Source organism: Rissa tridactyla, chromosome 13 (assembly GCF_028500815.1).
Source record: "Rissa tridactyla isolate bRisTri1 chromosome 13, bRisTri1.patW.cur.20221130, whole genome shotgun sequence".
Taxonomy (NCBI): domain Eukaryota; kingdom Metazoa; phylum Chordata; class Aves; order Charadriiformes; family Laridae; genus Rissa; species Rissa tridactyla.
The window spans coordinates 3,140,317-3,159,351 of NC_071478.1; the positions used below are offsets into that span (position 1 = coordinate 3,140,317).

The 19,035-nt window shown below is 56.9% G+C and overlaps 1 protein-coding gene across 1 annotated transcript in view; it reads right to left on the reverse strand.

Annotated features, from left to right (window-relative positions):
• The window catches only part of MYO18B (myosin XVIIIB), an 80,854-nt gene that overhangs the window by 22,692 nt on the left and 39,127 nt on the right, over positions 1-19,035 (reverse strand). The window contains exons 29-39 of the mRNA XM_054219740.1: positions 18,414-18,568; positions 17,095-17,218; positions 15,716-15,916; positions 15,496-15,606; positions 13,421-13,525; positions 10,205-10,351; positions 5,769-5,882; positions 5,252-5,368; positions 4,436-4,519; positions 2,746-2,883; positions 1,702-1,887 (exon numbers count right to left, since the gene is read on the reverse strand). Coding sequence (XP_054075715.1) covers positions 1,702-1,887; positions 2,746-2,883; positions 4,436-4,519; positions 5,252-5,368; positions 5,769-5,882; positions 10,205-10,351; positions 13,421-13,525; positions 15,496-15,606; positions 15,716-15,916; positions 17,095-17,218; positions 18,414-18,568 — 1,482 coding nt within the window. The remainder of the gene's footprint in view (positions 1-1,701; positions 1,888-2,745; positions 2,884-4,435; positions 4,520-5,251; positions 5,369-5,768; positions 5,883-10,204; positions 10,352-13,420; positions 13,526-15,495; positions 15,607-15,715; positions 15,917-17,094; positions 17,219-18,413; positions 18,569-19,035) is intronic.

A 19,035-nucleotide genomic window follows, 5' to 3' on the forward strand; every position in this document is an offset into this window, starting at 1 on the left:
AAGAAACCGGGGGCTGGTGGGATGTCCCCGGGGGGAGCTCACCCACCGCGGGGCTTGCCTGGCTCCTTCCTCCTGCCCCCGCTGCCAGATAACCCCAAATATTTGGGGGTCTGGATAAATCTAGACCCTTAGGTATTGTCTTAGGAGTTTGTCTGTTTATGGGGTTTTGTGTCTTATTCCAGGGAGGCGCCTCTAAAATGCCTTCCAGACTTCTGTGCAAACTTCATTTGTGAGAACGGAAGACGACCAAGTGTCTTGCTACACCCATCATTCACATCCCCATATGAAACATTCAAAAAGCTTCTAAAAATATAGGCACCAATACAAAAATACAGCCAAAAGAACCCACCCGTATCCTAACAGACAGCGCATCTGTGCTCCAAAACATCGCGTTTCTAACAAAGCTGCAATAAATACACAGTTATCATAGCAAATGAAGCTGTGTCTCGCTCGGCACCCGCAGGGAAAACAGCAGGATCCGGCCCCGAGGTGGGCTGCTGCTAGCCCAGTGGGCAACGCGGGGAGCCGCCCGGCATGCCCGGGGCTGGCGGGCACACAGGGTGCGACCAGCAAAGCATCTGGGTTTAAAATCTCATTATTCCGATGAGCATTGATGGCTGCACGACTCGTTTTGTGCCCGGGGAAGGGTGTCCCGGCTGCCAGAGCTGTACGTGGGCATGTAGGATTCGGGCCGGCAGAGCAAGGACAAAGCCTGTTCACGGCACAGGCAGGGGCTGGGGAATAATTCACACCAAAGCACCATTCCCTTCAGAAAGGCTGGCAGCCTCAGGGCGAAATAAACGCTGAAATCTCCTTGATTGTTAAATAAAAGATTATTGATAAAATAACTGCTTCTAATGTGGCTGTGCTGCCAGCAGAAATGCAATATCTTTCAATTACTGCTGGGAAGCAAGGCTTGCCTTTTGTTTACTGGGGAAAAAAAAACAAACCCAAACATGAAAAGAGATGCTCGCAGAGGACTGTGAAACGAAGGTGAATCTATTTTTGTCGTACTCCAAATCCGGTTGGGGCTTTGGGCGCGCAGAGCGGGTTGGATGCTTGTCGGTGCCATCCGACACGTCGCCGTGCCACGGAGGGGGTTATTTGGCAAAGCCGGGAGCACCGCGAGGAGCTGGCGCTTGGGCTGAGCCCCGGCACCCCGAGCCATGCGTCTGGCATTTGGCACATGGTGGGGCTGGCAGGGGGACGGGGGCATATTCCCCTGTGCCTCAGTCCTGCTGCGGTTCTGCCCGACCCTAGGAAACCCAGCACAAGGAGGTGCTGGAATGACCTGAGCAACTTCTCAGCGTTTCTTAGAGATCTTAGATCTCCTTCCTGGACCAAAATGCCCAGGCTCCCAGCCCAGCTACGGAGAAACAAAACGCGAGGTGCCTCCGTAATGGCTTCGGTTCAATGGTTTGGGGGTGTGGAGGGATGCGAAGCAATTCACGGCCCCTCCAAGTGCTCCCCGGCTCCACTCGCCAAAGCCGAGCCCGACACCCCGACATTAGGAAGACCCAGGGCAGCTGTGGGGAACAAGCCCGGGAAACATGGCTTACCCGTGTGGGGGCGAGCTAACAGCAAATTGGCCACCTCCACCTCCAAACACAGAGCACAACGCAGAAAAGTACTTTTCCAGGACCCTCAGACCAATAAAACCCACAGCAAACTGCCCTCCCCATGCCCCTGGGGGCCCCTTACCAGTTCCACGCGCCGGCGGCTGGACTCCAGCTCCCTCTGCACCAGCTCGTCCATGTCCGCCTTCATCTCCTCCATCCTCCTCTGGTAGTACCTGGTGCTCTCCTTCTCCCGCGCCTCCGACTCGGCTGCCTTCTCCAGCTCCTCGCCCATCTTTATGATGCTGTCTCGCAGGCGCAGCACCAGCACCTGGGGAGGAGGGTGGGAGGTGAAGCCAGGGAGGTGGAGGTGAGGAGTCGCGAAGGTCTCCACGAGCATCAAGCCACGTGGAGAGCCCTCCCTCCCCAACACAGGAATGGTCACTATTATCATTATCGAGCATCGCCCTAGATTAACGGTTGGACTTGATGATCTTAATGGCCTTTTCCAACTTAAAAATTCTCTAAGTGGCAGCCGCTGTCTGCAGCGGGTGCGGACCCCAGTGATCCCAGTCCACCCCTGTGCCCAGCTCTGCTCCCACCACCGCAGGCGGTGCCATCCCTTATGGTCATGCCGCGTCCCCCAGGGCTCCCACAGAGCCGGTGACTGCTTTGGGGGCACAAGAGCATTTTCCTTTACCCCTGGACTGGGCTCGTTCAGGCAGCACTACTTCGGGAAGAAGTGACAGGAAAAACATATTCCAGGGCCGCCAGCAGACATGCTGATTAATGGGGACCGTGAAATATTGCGATCGAGCCTGCTGTCCTGGCTTCTGGATGATGCCAGACCAGAGGGATTCCCGTCGGAGAGGTGCTGTGATGGATGTGCTGAGCTGTCAGCACACGCCGTGCTCTGTGCCCAGGGGCACGGACCGTATATTCCTCCAGGTGTTTATAGCACTGGGCCCAATCAACACCGCAGGGAAGGGTGTAGAGATAACGGCAGTGGCATGAACCCTATGGACTGTCCACAAGCACAGGAGAGGTGGCCAAAGACCCCACCTGTCCCTCCCCACCCCTTCCCGGGTGCTTCTCCCCCCAGGAAGGCATCGCTGCGCCCGCCTTTTGCAGACAAGCTGCATCTCCCCGGGGCTCCGCGTCCCCTCTGCGAGAGGGGAAGAGCTGGTACCTCAAAGCGCTTCATCTGCACGGCCTGGAAGTCCAGCTGGCTCTCCAGGTCGCGGATGCGGGCTTCCTGCCGGCTGACGATGGAGCGCTCGGGCGGGCACTGCTCCAGGCGGGCTGCTCTCGCCTGCGCTGCCTGCAGCTGGGCGAGGACGAGCTGCATTAGCACCTCCCCGGCCCCCAACCCAGGCAAACACCTCCCGGTCCCTTTCCCAGATCCCCCACCAGTCCCTCGCCTTGGTGTGACGGGCACCGAGGACCTTTCATGGCTCCTGAGGTGACAGGACACCCGGGAAAAGCATGGCTTTCTGCTTCCTGAAGGATTCCCTGCTGTTAATACCCCACTGTAAATGCATGACACAAACATGTGTTTTTTTGAACGAAAAACATGCTGACAAGACAACACGTGTCTGGGTCTCTTTTGCTTTTCTCCTTCTCACAAACTCTTTGAGGACAGCAGGCGCAAAAATTCACGATTTACCCCTGTGTGGAAAGCTGCCTGGACTAAGTTTTCCTTCAGCCATTACACCGAGATCTCCAAAGCGAACTGCCCTTTTAGTGATCCCAGTACAAGTTTGGTTCAGATTTTGTATTTGACCTAGAACTACGGGAATTTGTCTTCTTTTTATCTGGCCTATCTCTAAAGCACCACCCGCTCCGCCCCAGAGGGAGCGAGTCCTGCTTCTGATTCCTGGGCAGCTTAGCTACGCTCCAATAAAGCACTTAAGTTAATGGGATTACTCATGTGTTTAAAATGAAATCCATGCACTCCAGGAGGGTCGGTGCAGCCGCAGAGGCGAGACGATGCAGAACCTACCGGTACCCACCCCAGGGTCAGCCCCATCCCAGCCGCCGCACCAGCAGCTCGGGAAGGGAGGAGGGAGAAGTGGGACTCTCCATCCCAAGATTCTGGCCAGGGAAAGCCTTCTCGAGCCCCAGGCAGAGCCCACAGCCCACCCTGGCCCCACCCTGCCCATAGGGTGAGGGCTGTGGGCACGGAGCAGGCAAACAGTGGCTTCTGCACTGTGCTGCTCTGGGAGGCAGGCGCAGCCCATGAGGAAGAGGAGAGGAACCTGCACAGAGCCATGCTGGGAGGGCTGGAGCCCCTCTGCTGTGGGACAGGCTGAGAGAGCTGGGGGGGTTCAGCCTGGAGAAGAGAAGGCTCCGGGGAGACCTTCCAGCCCCTTCCAGTCCCTAAAGGGGCTCCAGGAAAGCTGGGGGGGGGGACTCTGGAGCAGGGAGGGGAGCCATGGGACAAGGGGGGAACGGTTTCAAACTGAAAGAGGGGAGATTTAGATGAGATCTCAGGAAGAAATTTTTTACTCTGAGGGTGGCGAGCCCCTGGCCCAGGTGGCCCAGAGAAGCTGTGGCTGCCCCATCCCTGGAGGGGTTCAAGGCCAGGTTGGACGGGGCTTGGAGCAACCTGGGCTGGTGGGAGGTGTCCCTGCCCAGGGCAGGGGGTGGCACTGGGTGGTCTCTAAGGTCCCTTCCCACACAAACCATTCTGTGATTCCATGAACACATTAAAAAGGAGAAATGGTTTTGTACCACCAAGTATAGGGACTTGATCTGATTTTAGACAAGAACATGGCACCCATGACCGGCACCGGCGACGCGCCGGGCACAGATGTCAGAGGACCCCTGGGTGGCTCTCGCTCCTCTGCTCTGGGTGCTACGGGCTGGGGAGGAATTACCTTCTCCTGAAGGCTCTGCTTTTCTTTCTTCACATCCTCCACCTGCGTCTGCAGGTCCCGGATCTGAGCGATGTCTGTTGCCGACTGCGGATAGAGAAAGCGCAGCCATGGGAGCAGACCCGAGGGCTCGGAGCAGAGGGCACATGCCGTGAGGAGCGTGGTGCCAAAGGCTGGCTCATGCCCCCATCTCCTACCACCGAAACAGCGAGCCACTCCTGCACGGGACTGAAGGAGCTTATTTCTCCTGACTGCACGCAACTTTCCTAATTTTCAAAACAAATATTTGCGGATCGGGACAGAAACCATGTCAAGGTCATTTCTGTCCTCAGGGTCATTCCAGACACAGATTCCTCGTTCTGTAAGGGGCACCAGACTGAGAATTGTCAGTCTCGCCAGCCTACCCCTGCTCCACCGGGAGCCTTGGCGTCCCTCAGCTCCAGGTACGATCCTTTGGGAGAGCTTGCCTTAGTCTGGATATTGCGCAGAAAGCCCCAGGGCTGTCTGTCAGCACTTTTTAAGCTCTGCTTGACAAAACAGTGAAAGAAAGAATGGAAAAGGATCCTGCCAGGGATGCTATAGGATTTCCCAACTATTGAAACTAAAGCCAAGACACCTCTTGAAACATGACTCTGAACTCTGGGTGAGAGGAACTGGAGCTGTGAGCCCTTCCTCCCATCACAGCATCTGCTTCCTGGGGTCCCCAGGCTGCTGTGCACCGATGGGGACTGCCGTTTGCCCCCAGCCAGGCTGCAGGGTGTTCCAAGCACCCTCAAGGGAAGGGGGATGCTCCCCAGCCTCCACTGCCCCGGCTCCTACCTGGGCAATCAGAGCCTTGTGCTTCGCCATGAGCTCGTTCAGGTCTTCCTGGTCCTCGTCGATGCGTTTCAGGAGGTCGGCTCTCTCGTGCTGCAGCTGGTACAGCTGCTCGTCCACCTGCGGGAGGACCCACGGGGACACTGGCTCACGCATCCCACGGGGGACCCGTGGCACAGCACCGCCTGCACCGCAGCATCCTTGGGGACACACTGCCACCAGCCTCCGACCCCGCTCTTGCACCAGGAGAGGCAAAGGGAGCTCCCGTGTATCCACAGAGGGAGACTACGGGATGCTGCACCCTTTGACTATCCATTGCTGCCCCCTTATCCATCCATTACGCCACCCGGGGGCTGTTGTTCCCAAAGAGCCCGGGGTGGTTTACTAAATATGCTGTGTGATTTAGTAAACATGCTGCTTATTGCTGAACTAGTAAAAAAGGTGATTATTGCCACCAAACACCAGGAGGTAAGACCGCGCTGCTGCCCTCCCACCCCCAGCCCCGGCTGTGTCTCCGCACCAGGGTCTTGTTTCTGCTGAGGGTCTCCAGCTCTGTGTGCAAGTTCTCCAGCTCCAGGGCCGCCGTCTGCTGGGACCTCTGGGCCTCTGCGCACTTTGCTTCACTCTCTTCCAACTGGGAAAAATTGAGGGAGATGATAATTAAAGGAGCGGCTGGGTGCCTGCGGAAACCACGTGCTGGTTACGCCGTTGCCCGCGTTGCACAGCCGCGGCTACTTACACTTCACCCCCGGAGCGTTTTCCCCTGCTAATGCACAGGGAAAGTCAACTTTTTAAAATCCGTGCTGCTCTCCAGCCCGTCTGCTCCTGGTTTGCAGTGAAAAGGGCTTTCGTGGCAGCTCCTGGCACTCCTTACCATGGATCCTAATGCCACCGACCGTCCTGCTGAGAGCTGAAGCAGCCGCCTCGAGCTGCACATCCACCCTTGGCACTGCCGTGGTGAGGCAGAGCCGGGATCATTAATTTGCAAAATTATGTGAATTACATGTAATTCCTGATTAGAGCAATTCATGATTCGGAGTTTGCAAATGGGCTTTTCATGTGGCATAAATTGCATTTGCAAATACACATGAAATACCACATTTATAAATGCTGATCTGCTCTGGGTTTTTATAGCTCAGCCGTTAAGACGACAATGATCTTAAATGGGCTGCAAACATCTGGAAGATGCAGCGTCATCCCGAAACCTCACACCGCCAGGACGGAGGAGTTTACGTAGGCTGTACCTGAACATCCAGTTCCTTCCCTTCCTCTCTCGGGTTTCTTTCTTTTCTTGACGAAAAAGAAAACTAACCCTCTCCGCTTGCTGCTCATTTCCTCTGCCCGGTGCCCGGTCCCCTGCAGAGGATGGGGACCCACGGGATGGGGAGCTGCACACCATGGTGAGAGTTTGAGCAGTTTAGGCGATTTTCTCAGGGTGTGCTCATCTTTTTTTTTACTCTCTCCCTCAAAAAAAAAGGGGGGATTACAAAGTACTGTAACCGGAGCAATCCTCGGCTCATTTCCCTCAACCGGTTGGGGTGATTGAGACCTATTTTGGAAAAGCTGAGCAGGTAAAAGGGTGCCTACACGAAAGCCGGGGAGGGACCTTTTACAAGGGCATGTAGTGACAGGACGAGGGGTAATGGCTTCAAACTGGAAGAGGGGAGATTTAGATGAGATCTCAGGAAGAAATTCTCTGCTGTGAGGGTGGTGAGCCCCTGGCCCAGGCTGCCCAGAGAAGCTGTGGCTGCCCCATCCCTGGAGGGGTTCAAGGCCAGGTTGGACGGGGCTTGGAGCAACCTGGGCTGGTGGGAGGTGTCCCTGCCCAGGGCAGGGGGTGGCACTGGGTGACCTTTAAGGTCCCTTCAACCCAAACCGTTCTGTGATTCTATGATTCACAGAGGGCGACCAAACGCTGCCACTGCAGCCAGCAGCAATGGAAACCTTTTCCCCCTCCATCCCAGGGCCAGAGCAATGGCCTTTCTGGTGCACATGGAAACGCCTGAGGGTTGTGATCTTCAGCCTCCACCTTCCTTCCTAAATTGCATCCCCCATTTTTAACTACTTCGGTGAGAAAATCAGACAGAGAACATGTCCTCCATTGCCACGAGGCGCAACGCCAACGGTTCCCAACGCCAACGGCTCCCACCAGCAACTTCAGCAAAAACTCTGGAAGCAAACACGCATCTGCTCTGAGACACCGACATCTCACCACCGAGGATGGGACGATGGCTGGTCTCTGCCTCCTGGGACCACCATTTCCATCTCTGAGCCCTTCTGCCACCTCTTCACAAACCAAGAAACGGATGGGAAGAAATAGCCCTGAACATCACTGGGCGTCCAGCTACAGTGTCAGCCAGAAGCTGCTCACCATGGGAAATATAAAGGGCTGGCATGGAGACATTTAGCAGTTTGATTCCTGCAAAACTGTTATTTAAAATCCCGTTCCTGTCTCCAGACTCAGCCTGTGTTGATGGATTGTCTGGCCGGTCTATTCATACATCTGCAGAGCCGCTCTCACAGCCATACGCGCCGTGTTCCTCTTTCTTCCACCAGCTGAAAAATAGCCTTTGTGTTTCGCATAAAGCTGGGGCAGCCGTTACTGAAATGACCCGAGCGATAGCTGCTGAGAGACGTTAGAGATACCAGTATCTTAAGGGGGCCTACAAGAAAGCTGGGGAGGGACTTTTTAGGATGTCGGGTAATGGTAGGACTAGAGGGAATGGATTAAAACTAGAGATGGGTCGATTCAGACTGGACGTTAGGAAGAAGTTCTTCACCATGAGGGTGGTGAGACACTGGAACAGGTTGCCCAGAGAGGTGGTGGAAGCCCCATCCCTGGAAGTTTTTAAGGCCAGGCTGGACGGGGCTCTGAGCAGCCTCATCTAGCAGGGGGTGTCCCTGCCCATGGCAGGGGGGTTGGAACTAGATGATCCTTGAGGTCCCCTCCAACCCTAACGATTCTATGATTCTATGAAAGATGCCAATCGGTCCGACTGCTGGGTTTATGGCCGAGGGCTTTTCCACCTGCCCAGCTTTGGGCTCCTCCAGAAGCAACCCCATCCACGACCAACCCCTGGAACTGGCCTTTCCCCTGCCATAATTATGCTAAAACTCCATAGTTTAATGAGAGAGAAAGACACCTCCAGGTCCTCTCATTAAACACCAGCTTCCATTTCACTTCACGTAATGGAATTTTCCCACTTGGGAAGAATAAATTGAAATCCCCCCCCAAAATGCATAATGTATGAACTTCTGAACAACGTTAGTTTGCTGCGCTACACCATCTGTTAAATACCTGCGTAAAATGGATGCTTCAGCCTTATTAAGAAACAATGCTATATTTCTAGCCATATGGATTTTGATTAACGGAAATGTAGCATTTTAGCATAGTTTTTATTCTTGTGGAGGTTTGTGGGCTGGTGGTAGGATGTATTGACTTTTGAGAAAGTCGTCACGAATGCCATTAGAAATCGTTTACATTTAAAGGACGGCATAATCATGAGGCATTTTTAACGCACGCAGAGTCTCGGTGTTGGGGGTGCAGCAAAAACTCAATATCCCCAATATTAAGGCTTTCTGCTCTCCTTTCTCCAAAGTGTGAAGCAGCCGGGCAGAGGCCACCCAGCGATGGAGCCAGGGATGGACCCTATGGCACTGCAGCCACAGGCAAGACAAAGCGACCTCCTGCACGATCCTGCCTCTCTGCGGGGACTGAGCGGCTCGGGGAACAAGGTGCTATTCCCCTAGCAAGACGTGGCTGGATGCCATGGGGACAGCCACGCTCCCCGGGCAGAGCGAGTGTCCCGGCATCGCCACTCGGTCCCTGGGAGCAGGACGTGGAAGGGATCCCTCAGCATCAGCAGCGAGCTCTGGCGCAAGGAGGATGATGCAAGGCAGGGGCTGTGCATCATCAGCCCCAAAGTGGGATTCAGGGAATACCAAGGGATTAATTGTTAGATGTGGCATTACAGCATTAGCCTAAAAATGCTTAAGAAAGAACTCACGAGTGTGAAAAATGGCCATTCCTGCTGCCTGCCCTGGCCATGGCCATGCCCTGGCTGTCCAGGTGAGTGGCACATGAGCACGGACATGAGTATGGGCACGGGGATGGGCACGGACACTCCATCGGCCACGTCAGGCCCAGCTCACCTTCCCCTTCTCCCTCGGCGCAGGTGGGAACAGCTGCTGCTCACAGATGTTATTTATGCAGAACTATTATCTCAATTATATCTCTATGTCGTTGGAATCGCTCATGCCTCCCCATTAGTTTGTTTCCAGGGGAAATGTACAGTACAGATTAATTACTGAGGGGTTTCGGAGGACCGGCATTGTTAGCATAAACCCGGCGCTCAGCATGGCGGGATGCAGGTGCACGGCCAGCCTTGGGGACAGACTGGTCCGTGCCACCCCTGTCCCATGGTGGGACACCCCGAGCTCACCCCGGGGGCAGAGGCCACCCCTGGCCAGCGGCACGGTGGCCACGTACATGCAGCCGCTCGCTGGGTCGCTCAGTGCCGGCTGCGAACACAGCACGTCTGCGCTAAAACTATGACAAACCCACTGCGATCTCTGCCCCTGCCTTACAGCATCCCTACGACAACGCCTCCCGCACCCAGCGCCACTGGAGCTCCTTATTAGACAGAGAGAAAACGCGCCGAACAGAAGGTAATTAACAGGGCTACGGAGAAAAAAAAAAGGGAGGGGGGAAATACTTAACCACTGTTGGCTTAATTACAGAGAAGTGCTCCTGACGAGGAGACCCTCATCAGAGCAAGAGGCGCTTCTCACCCTGGCCTGGGCAGCACGATGCTTGCCCAGCGCAGGGTCACCGCTTGCCCCGCGTACAACTAAAACCAGGAGATCTGCAAATATTCCTCGCCGCTTCCCCTCGGCCGAGGCAGAGGGTGATTCTCCGCGAGGGAGGGAGATGCCTGCTCGTCCCAAGGCACCCACCTGCTTGCGCAGCCGCTCCAGCTCCTGGGCGCTGGCGCCGGGCTCTCCGGGGGTGGCCAGCAGCAGCTGCAGGTCGGCGAGCAGGGCACGCGTCCGCCGCAGGTCCCGCCGCAGACGCTTCTCCACGTCGAAGTCACGGTGGCCGATCTGGGGAGGGGAGAAGGGAAGGGGGGTGGTCCTGAGCCCTGCCGCCCCGCAAAACCTCCCTGCGACCTTCTCGTCCCACCCCAAGGCATTCCCCACAAAATGAAACCTCTAAAACCCACCAATTCGGACACATTTTGGTAATGCTGAAGTCATGAATCAAGAAGATATTAAATATGTATGTATCGATACTGCAATTTTCCCTCTTTGTTGAAGAAAAATAATTTAACAGTTAAATAAAAGGGAGAAAATAAATTGCATTAACATCAAAACTGGCAGATCCCACCAAAACACCACATTTTTTCCCCACCAGAAAGCTGTTCCTCTGAAAACACTAGCCCACCCCTGGTCCCACCAGCCACGTGCCTGCCCAGCGAGCCACCCCTGTGGCCAGAGGGAGAGCGTGGGCACACGAGCCCGGGGCAGAGGCTGGCAGTGCAGGTCCCCAGGGCCACAGCAGCCTGTCCTTGAGGCCACCAGGCATCGTCACCCCCCTGGGAAACCATCCTGGCCGAGGGGTCGGGGCAGAGAAGGGCAGACCCAGAAGATGCGAGTCCAGTGCCTGTGCTGAGAGCTGGCACAGAAAATGTAAAAATCATTGCATGAAAGAAAAAAAAAAAAAAAAAAAAGCCAGAAAAACCCTCTGCCCCCCTGGGGAAAAGGAGTGACGAAGGCAGGAGAAAGTCAGCCCAAAGGCGAAAGAGAAAAAAAACGCGAAAGGCTGATGAGGAAAGCTTCATTAGGAGTTATTTACACATCTCTAATGCAAAGCATCTGGAGTCCCCGTCAGCCGCGGAGGGACGTAACCGATGCTGCCGCCTTTGGTGGGGGAAGCAGCGATCCCTGGTATCTCAACCCCCAGCAGCGCTGGCGGAAAATAACTGCCGGGTGACTTTGGAGGCTCGTCCCCAGGCAGTGTGGTGTCACCTCACCCCCCTGAAGCCTTTCAAAGAAGGCCAAGGTGCTAAGGAAGCACCCTAAAAACCCACCCGTCCACGCTTCCCCCTCAAGCTGAGAGCAACCATGGTTACGAGGATAAAAGCATTAGAGAAACGCCAAATAAACAGGGACATGGTTTCAGTGCTTGATTTCAGACTAATTGAAGCATAAGAGCATTTTTCCATTTAGTCTGTTTTCCACGGCTCTTCTTGTTTCAAACCCGGCCTCCGATTCTCTGTTCACTGGCTAAAATTAATTGTGCAGATTTGACCTTGTAACCTGTTTTAGAGCTGGCCGGCATTCGCTGGAACCAGAAATGGTTGGCATCTCCATTTCCTTAATTAGTTTTCTGGGTTGGCTTTTTTTTTTCCCCCCCCCTTTTTTTAATAAACTGCTGTGAAGCACACTGCCCGCTGTAAATCAGACAGCGCTTATAACAGCGCTGCAGCGCGGCAGATTTGCTGCTGTCCCTGCCGTCCCTACGGACTGGATCTTGGACGCCCGTCAGCATCATTTTTCCCGTAGCTCGGGGTCTGCCCGCCACCACCGAGGATGGGTTTTGTACCGTAACTGGAAGCAGCGGGTGCGGCAGCCACCGCCGCCTCCTCCCACCATTGCTTTTTAAGTGACAAAGCCAGGATTTAATTTAATAACCGGTTTCAAGGTTGTATTTTGCATACGCTACAGCAATACCCGGGCACGCTATGCCATCTCCCCTTCCTCTCTTGGCAGGGGACAGGGGCAGCACGGGCAGCGCCTGGGGACAGCCCAGAGAAGGAGAAGGTGCCCTTCCTCAAGAGCGCCCCGAGCTTTGCTCCGTGCATCTTCTGCCTCCTCATCCATCTTAGTTCTCCTCCACCGAACAAGAGGGACGCGTTGGACTGAGTGGCAGTTATAACAATACCCTGCTTTTATACAGCAAGATTTATTCTGACAGTTCCCAAAACATTTTACAAGCCAGGAGCTGGGGGGCCATTATGGATAAGCCTCGTCAGACCATTTTGTGTCTACTTGAAATATCCCCACCATTTCAGTGTTGCAACACTCCCAGATTCATCCCGTTTAATGACCACTTGCAATTGCCAGGGCCGGCGAAATGGTGAAATCCAGCCAGCTTGTGCCAATGGCTGGAGGATGCGCTGCTTAATTACCGCAGCTCCAGATCATCAGCTTCTCCTCTCCTGTGCGTGTAAGGTGAGTTGCAACGCGACAGGGGCTGGGCAAGGGCGGTTGGGAGGCATCGGCACAAACCCAGCTTTGCTGCGCTCCAGGGAGCCCGGGGATGGAGCCCGGGGATGGAGCCTGGGGATGCAGCAGCACCGAGATGGCAGCTCTGAACATGCCAGGCTGATACCGTCCCTCAGCCCTGGCAGCACCGTGGCCCCAGGCAAAGACGAGGAAGGACCTTTCTTTGTCACCAGAGCTCCTCCAGCAGGAGCTGGTGCATGAGGCAGCTCTGGGCCTGGCCGCTCGGCGATGCTAAGTGATGCCCGAGACGATAAATGCCATTCAATGAGGCTGCGTTCAGCCCCTCGCCTTCTAATTTAACAGGGAGCAGCTGTGTGTGCTTTTCCCATTACGTGCGCTTCAATCACTGCCACAGACACATTAGAGAGCGAAAAAGGATTTGTTCAACAAATGTGTCTGGGACAGAATTCCTCTGCAAAGAGCAGAATCAGATAAACTGCTGTTCTGGGCAGTTGGAGCCACTCCAGCATTAGTCCTGATTTGTTTGACTCATGAAAACACCAGCAGAAAGCGGATCCCTCCCCCTGCTTGGATAATTCTCCTGTAGGAAAGCGAACAGTTCCCCTCTGTGGGTCCTTAGTGGGACTGGCCGTCTCGTACGCGATGCCCGCGGTCCCGACACCCTGCTGGCACCCAGTGCCTGCTGTGGCGCACGCCGCTGCTCTGACGGGTGCTGTTTGGAAGAGGCGAGGGATGGAGGGCATCACAGCACGTGCGTGAAGAACCAAGCTGCTGCCCCGTCCGCACGCGTGCATGCATTCCCGCTCCTGTTTTGAGCCGGGGCATGGCCAGCGAAGCGGCTTGGCTGGCCAGGAGGTAGCAGCAAGGAGAGCGGAGCATGCTTCTCCCCGCTGGAAGCCCCCGGGGCGGGCACCGTCCTCTTACCTGCTCGCACAAGGTGCCGATGAGCCCTTCCAGGTCCTGCTTCTCGTGCAGCACCATCTGCTTCTCCTCGTACTCCTGTTCCAGCTGCATCTCCAGCTGCCGGAGCTGTGTGCGGGAGACAACCCCAGCCACGCTCAGAGCCTGGCCACCCCTTGCCAAAGCCCCACACCCCAGCGGGGCACGGCCACCACCGCCGTGGGGACCTGCGTGGCCGGGCAGCCCCTGGGAGAGGGCACACACCAAAGCCTCCCATCACCGCAGCCGGTGCTGGGGACCGGCACCGGGCCACGTCCCCCAGAGCCCCTGGTACCCCTCAGGCAGTGCAACTGCTCTGGGCACCGCTCCAGAGGAGCGAGGGTTAGCAGTCTGGGGGTCTGCAGGATTTTTTGGGACACGAGGGGCTGTTTGAGCCACCCTGCCTGCAAGGCACGCTCAGATGTCCCCAAGGGCTGTCCCTGCAGCTCTGGAGCAGTAACACAGGGCCTTCAGCCGAGCTAAAAGAGGGGTTGGCTCTAATCCCTCCAGGTTTCCTCAAGGCATCCCATGACCACAAGCCAGGCAGGTAGCACACTTCTCACTCCAGCTCCCCACCAGCGAGGAGGCCGCAGTGGCCTCGCAGGGCAGAGCGTGCCGTAAAGGCAGGATTTGTGCTGTTCCTGGGAGCAAGCAGAGCCTCGGAGCCAGCACTGAGAGCAGGAGCCTGCATCCCTCTGCCTGTGCCTCTGCTCAAGCATCGCCACCCCGCAGCGCTGCAGCAACGGCGAGTGCTTTGCAGGAGGGAGCCGGGCCCGGGGCAGCATTGCAGAGCTCGGCCGTGCAGCTGTGAGAGGTCCAGCGAGTCCAGCTGGGGGTGGCCGTGGTGGAAACGCATTAACAAAGCAAACCAGCCCATTTCACGGCCCGCTCCTCCCCTTGCAAGCAGCTGCGTGGCTGTGCCCGCAGGAGCGGACGTGCCAGGCTGTGACCTTGGCACAGCTCCCCGGAGCCCTCCCTGCCCCTGCCGCCTCCTGCATCACCAGCCGCTGCTCAGAAACAGGGTTTAAAAAGGGAACGGGAGCAGGCTGCTAAATATCGATTGCTCTCCAGAGTGTCTCTGCCATTTACTCATTTGGAAAATAATACTCGGGCCACACCGGGTGAGGGAGAGAAAGGATGAACGACACCCCGTCAGCCGAGAGTGGCCACAAGGCACTGCGTCTCCTTTAGCGATGCTGGCAGTACCTCGCTCGCTGCGCAGGGCAATTAAAGAGAGAGACAGGTTCCGAAGGGCGGGGAGGACCCCGGGTGGAGCCCTGAGCCATGTGTCCTTGCGACCAGCCTGGAGCTTTGGCAAAAAATAGCTGGTGGGGAGGGGGAGAGAGCAGCACTGAGCTGCTGCTGCACCATCCATCAGAAGGGCAGCACCCCGGTGGGAAACAACGGTGTTTGCGCCCGGCGGCAGCCCCCTGAGGCACACAGTCCCTTGCGGCTTAGGGCACGACTACGTGCCGACAGGAGCAGGAGCAGAGATTGCCTTGTTTGCCTTTCCACTTGTCCCGCCTTCCTAAAATAGCACATGCAAAGCCCCACCAACCGCTTCATTAAGCCTCAGCAATGTTAATTCACTATCGACAGCCAGGTATGCCCCGGGCTTAATAGGAACTGGCTGCTACCACGCGGCCCCGCAGCCCTGAATCCAACACTCTGAGGATTTCAAAGAAATTGGAATTTGTGTTCGCATGTCGCCGATCTCACAGCCTTGTTGAAAGGCTATTTTCTGTTCATTATCATTGAGTACAAAGCCCTGGCTGGCTGGCGATGGTGCCCTTGGCGTGATGCTCGTGTTATCGGGAGCACCGTGCCCATGTGCGGCGTCACACATGGCTCTCACACGCCATCAACAGCCTCTCCAGGGACTCGTGACTGACCCAGACCCTGATTTTGCACCCCAGGGCTGTGACCGGGGCTCATGCTGGGCTGGTGGTGGGGAAGCAGCGCTTCCCAGGGAGGAAGGTCCCCCAGGAACGCATCCTCCTCCTCTGCACTGTGGACAGAGGGAGCACCCAGCCTCATCCCTCCACTCAGCGCCAACCTACCCTCTTCTGGCAGGACTGCCGCACGTCCTCCAGCTCCTCGTCCTTGTCCTCCAGCTCCTTCTGGTGGATCTGCTTCATCCGCTCTATCTCCAGCTCCAGCCTCTGGTGGAGCTGCAAGACAAATGCACGGCGGTTACATACAACCCCGGTGGGACAATGAAGGGACAGGGATGAACATCCCCGGCACCCCCGGCCCCAGCACCGGTCGGGGCTGCGTTACCTGCTCCAGGTGATCGACGGCGGCCGTTTGCCGCTCCAGCTCTTTCCGCTGCTCGGCAGCGCTGGCCTCCAGGTCCCAGAGCTGCTTCCTGAGCGCGGGCACGGCGCGGGCGTCCAGGGCGCTGGGGGTGCTCAGCTCCTGCACCCGGCCGGCCAGCAGAGACGCCCGCTGCCCCAGGCTGGCCACCTCCGCCTCCTTCTGCTGCTCGGCAGAGACAGAGCGGCGGGTCAGCAGCCGAACCCCAGACCAGGGAGAGGGGGCTCGTACAAGCACCCTGCACTTAAAACCCCAACTGTTTCCAACAGCATCATCAGAAACACCCCAGAGCAGCAGCAGGCAGCGGTCAGCCCTCTCCCTGCACCAGCTGCCCCGTCCCCACCATGAGCCCCGGGCAATCCTTTCCCTTTCGGTTTCCATAGAATCACAGAATGGTTTTGGGTAGGAAGGGACCTTAAAGCCCACCCAGTGCCACCCCCTGCCCTGGGCAGGGACACCTCCCACCAGCCCAGGTTGCTCCAAGCCCCGTCCAACCTGGCCTTGAACCCCTCCAGGGATGGGGCAGCCACAGCTTCTCTGGGCAACCTGGCCCAGGGGCTCACCGCCCTCACAGCAAAGAATTTCTTCCTGAGATCTCATCTAAATCTCCCCTCTTCCAGTTTAAAACCGTTCCCCCCTCGTCTCATGGCTCCCCTCCCTGCTTCAGAGTCCCTCCCCAGCTTTCCTGGAGCCCCTTTAGGGACTGGAAGGGGCTCTAAGGTCCCCCCGGAGCCTTCTCTTCTCCAGGCTGAACCCCCCCAGCTCTCTCAGCCTGTCCCACAGCAGAGGGGCTCCAGCCCTCCCAGCATCTCCATGGTTTCCTCTGGACCCACTCCAACAGGTCACTCACTCCTGACCTCATCTTCTTCTCCCCATGGGCTGTCCCCCCGCAGGGGTTCCCCGCAGCCCCTGTTGCCTGGGGGGGGGCTGGTAGCAACCTTTTGGCTTCCCCCCAGCCCCAGCACGCCGTGCCCGGCCGCTGGGGTGGGTCTGCAGGCACCCAGTGCAGCGGCATCATCCCACAGGGACACATCCCTGCGCTTTCTTGCGGGTAGAGGCGTGAAGAAGAGCACGAGTGACTCCAGTGAAAGTGACAGTGGGCCTAATTCGCTAAGCCATGGGCCGGGTATCACCCGTAAAAAGTGACAGCCTTCCTTCTGGCAGAGGATAATTCTATTTAAACACATCAGGCATATCCTAGAACTGCGCTAAAAGAAATTGGAATCAAGTTGCCGGGTTTGTGCCTGATTTCCTCCGCTATAATTGCAAAGATAATGGCTTGGCTCGGAGAGCTGCTCCCGAAACTGGATATAATGCAGCGAAGTGGGATGTTTTCCTCGTACCTCTAAGCTCTGCCGAAGTTTACCCATCTCCCATCGGATGCTGGTGTTCTCCTGCGATACTTTTTCACGGAGGCTCTTCTCAAAGGCAGACTCCCCCAGCGCCTGGGCTAACTGCAGGTCAAACCTGGAGGGGGAAACCACCGTTACCCCCTCCCGAGCAGGGCTGCGAGGGCGGCGCGGCTGCCTCCCGGCCGGCAGGGACACAGCAAGCCGCTTCTCCAGGCACTGGACTTGCCCAAGTGCTTTTGAGAGGACAAAAAAAAACCCAAACCCCGAAGCCTCTAATCTGCAAAGTGCTGCCATCATTTTGTGAATCCCTAATTACTCGGCACGAGTGCCAGCCGCAGACGGCGGGGAGCAGCAGCAATGTGCACACAGGCGATCGCCAAAAGCAGGGTGCAAAAAAACTGCTGCGAAAGGCTGCTACAGACCCAAAATACTCCCAAAATGTGCCTGTGCGTGGGCAGCAGCCCTCTGCCCCCCATCACGGCAGGCAGCAGCCCTCTGCCCCTGCCACCACAGGCAGCCCTGTCCCCGGGGCTGGCCACGACCAAAACCTGAGGGTTTGGTTTCAGCTCAGGAAGCGTCGTCGCTTCGAAGCAATAATCCTGGGAGCTTCTCAGCATCTTCATATCTCCGGGCGAGACCAAGCCCCAGCCCACAGTCAGCGTCTCGGCACAGGCAAGCAGGGAACACCGGCAACGAAGTGTAAATTAAAAGAAATTATAAAGAAAGGGGTTGATTTCCCAGGTTTTCTGTGCCTGCTTAGTCTTGGTATCCTATTTTGGGGCAGAAAACCTATTTCCTTCACCAAACAGTAGCGTTAAAATATTTTCTTCATGGGTGCCAAGAGCAGCGTTAAAACACTGGGGATCATTTCTCAGCTACAGGGCTCCTCTCCTCCCCAGCAGGTGCCTGGTTTGCCAGCAGCGCTCCCAGCGCGGGCACGTCTGTGCCGAGGGCACGCCGAAGCCTGGGACACGCCAGCACGAGGGTGCCCTCGCGCCCAGCGACGCGGGAGCCAGCATGCTATCCCGGTCCCCACCGTGCCACCGAGCATTGCACTGGGAATGGTTTCTACTATGGCAGCGTGTTACAGTCACGCAGCGACGGGATGTAAAAATAACCTCCCGGCTCGGTGCAACCTCCGGCAGTGGAAGTCGATGAAAATAGCAGCCCTTCCAGGAACTCCTCACCCAAAGCCACCTCAAGCATCCCTGTGCCCTGCCCTCCCGCTCCCAGGCGCATCCCCCAGCCCTCCCAGGAGCATCCCCCGGCCCTCCCAGGAGCATCCCCCAGCCCTCTCCCGCCAGCCTTACTTCTTCTGCCTCTTCTCCAGCTCATGGCTGCGGCTCTGCTGGCTCTCGGCGAGCACCCGCGCGTCCTCCAGCTCGCAGGCCAGCCGCCTGCACCGCCGCCGCAGCTGCTGGGACGCCTTCTTGGCTGCCTCGCAGGCTGCCTGCACCTCGCTGAGCTGCGGGCAGAGGCGACGGTGAGGGGCCGGGGGGGACCCTACAGCACCCTGCAGCTGCTCCTTGCCCACTGCTCAGCCCCACTCTTCTTCCCAGGGATGCTCCACCCAGAGATCTTTCACCAAACAAGGATAAATATTAGATGCCCTGACTCCTCACGCTCTGGGTACCCTCCTGGGTGCCCGCAGCATCCCAGCCCTCCTGCCGAGCCAGTGGAGCTGCCCTGGGAAGGGGGAATCCTGATCCCATTCCTCTGCTAAAGGCAGCACCTGGACCCAGGGGCTGCATCCCCCAGGGAGCTGCGTCGTGTTCGGGGCAAAGAGGCAATGCAGAGCTCTTGCCAGCCAGCGAATGGAGTCATTAAGGAATGACTTTAAATAAGCAAAACTTTGCATTAATGAAGCCTGTAATTCCAGACTAAGTATCTGAAAGCAAACGGGCTGTTTTGCTTTACCCAAGCTCCTACGGC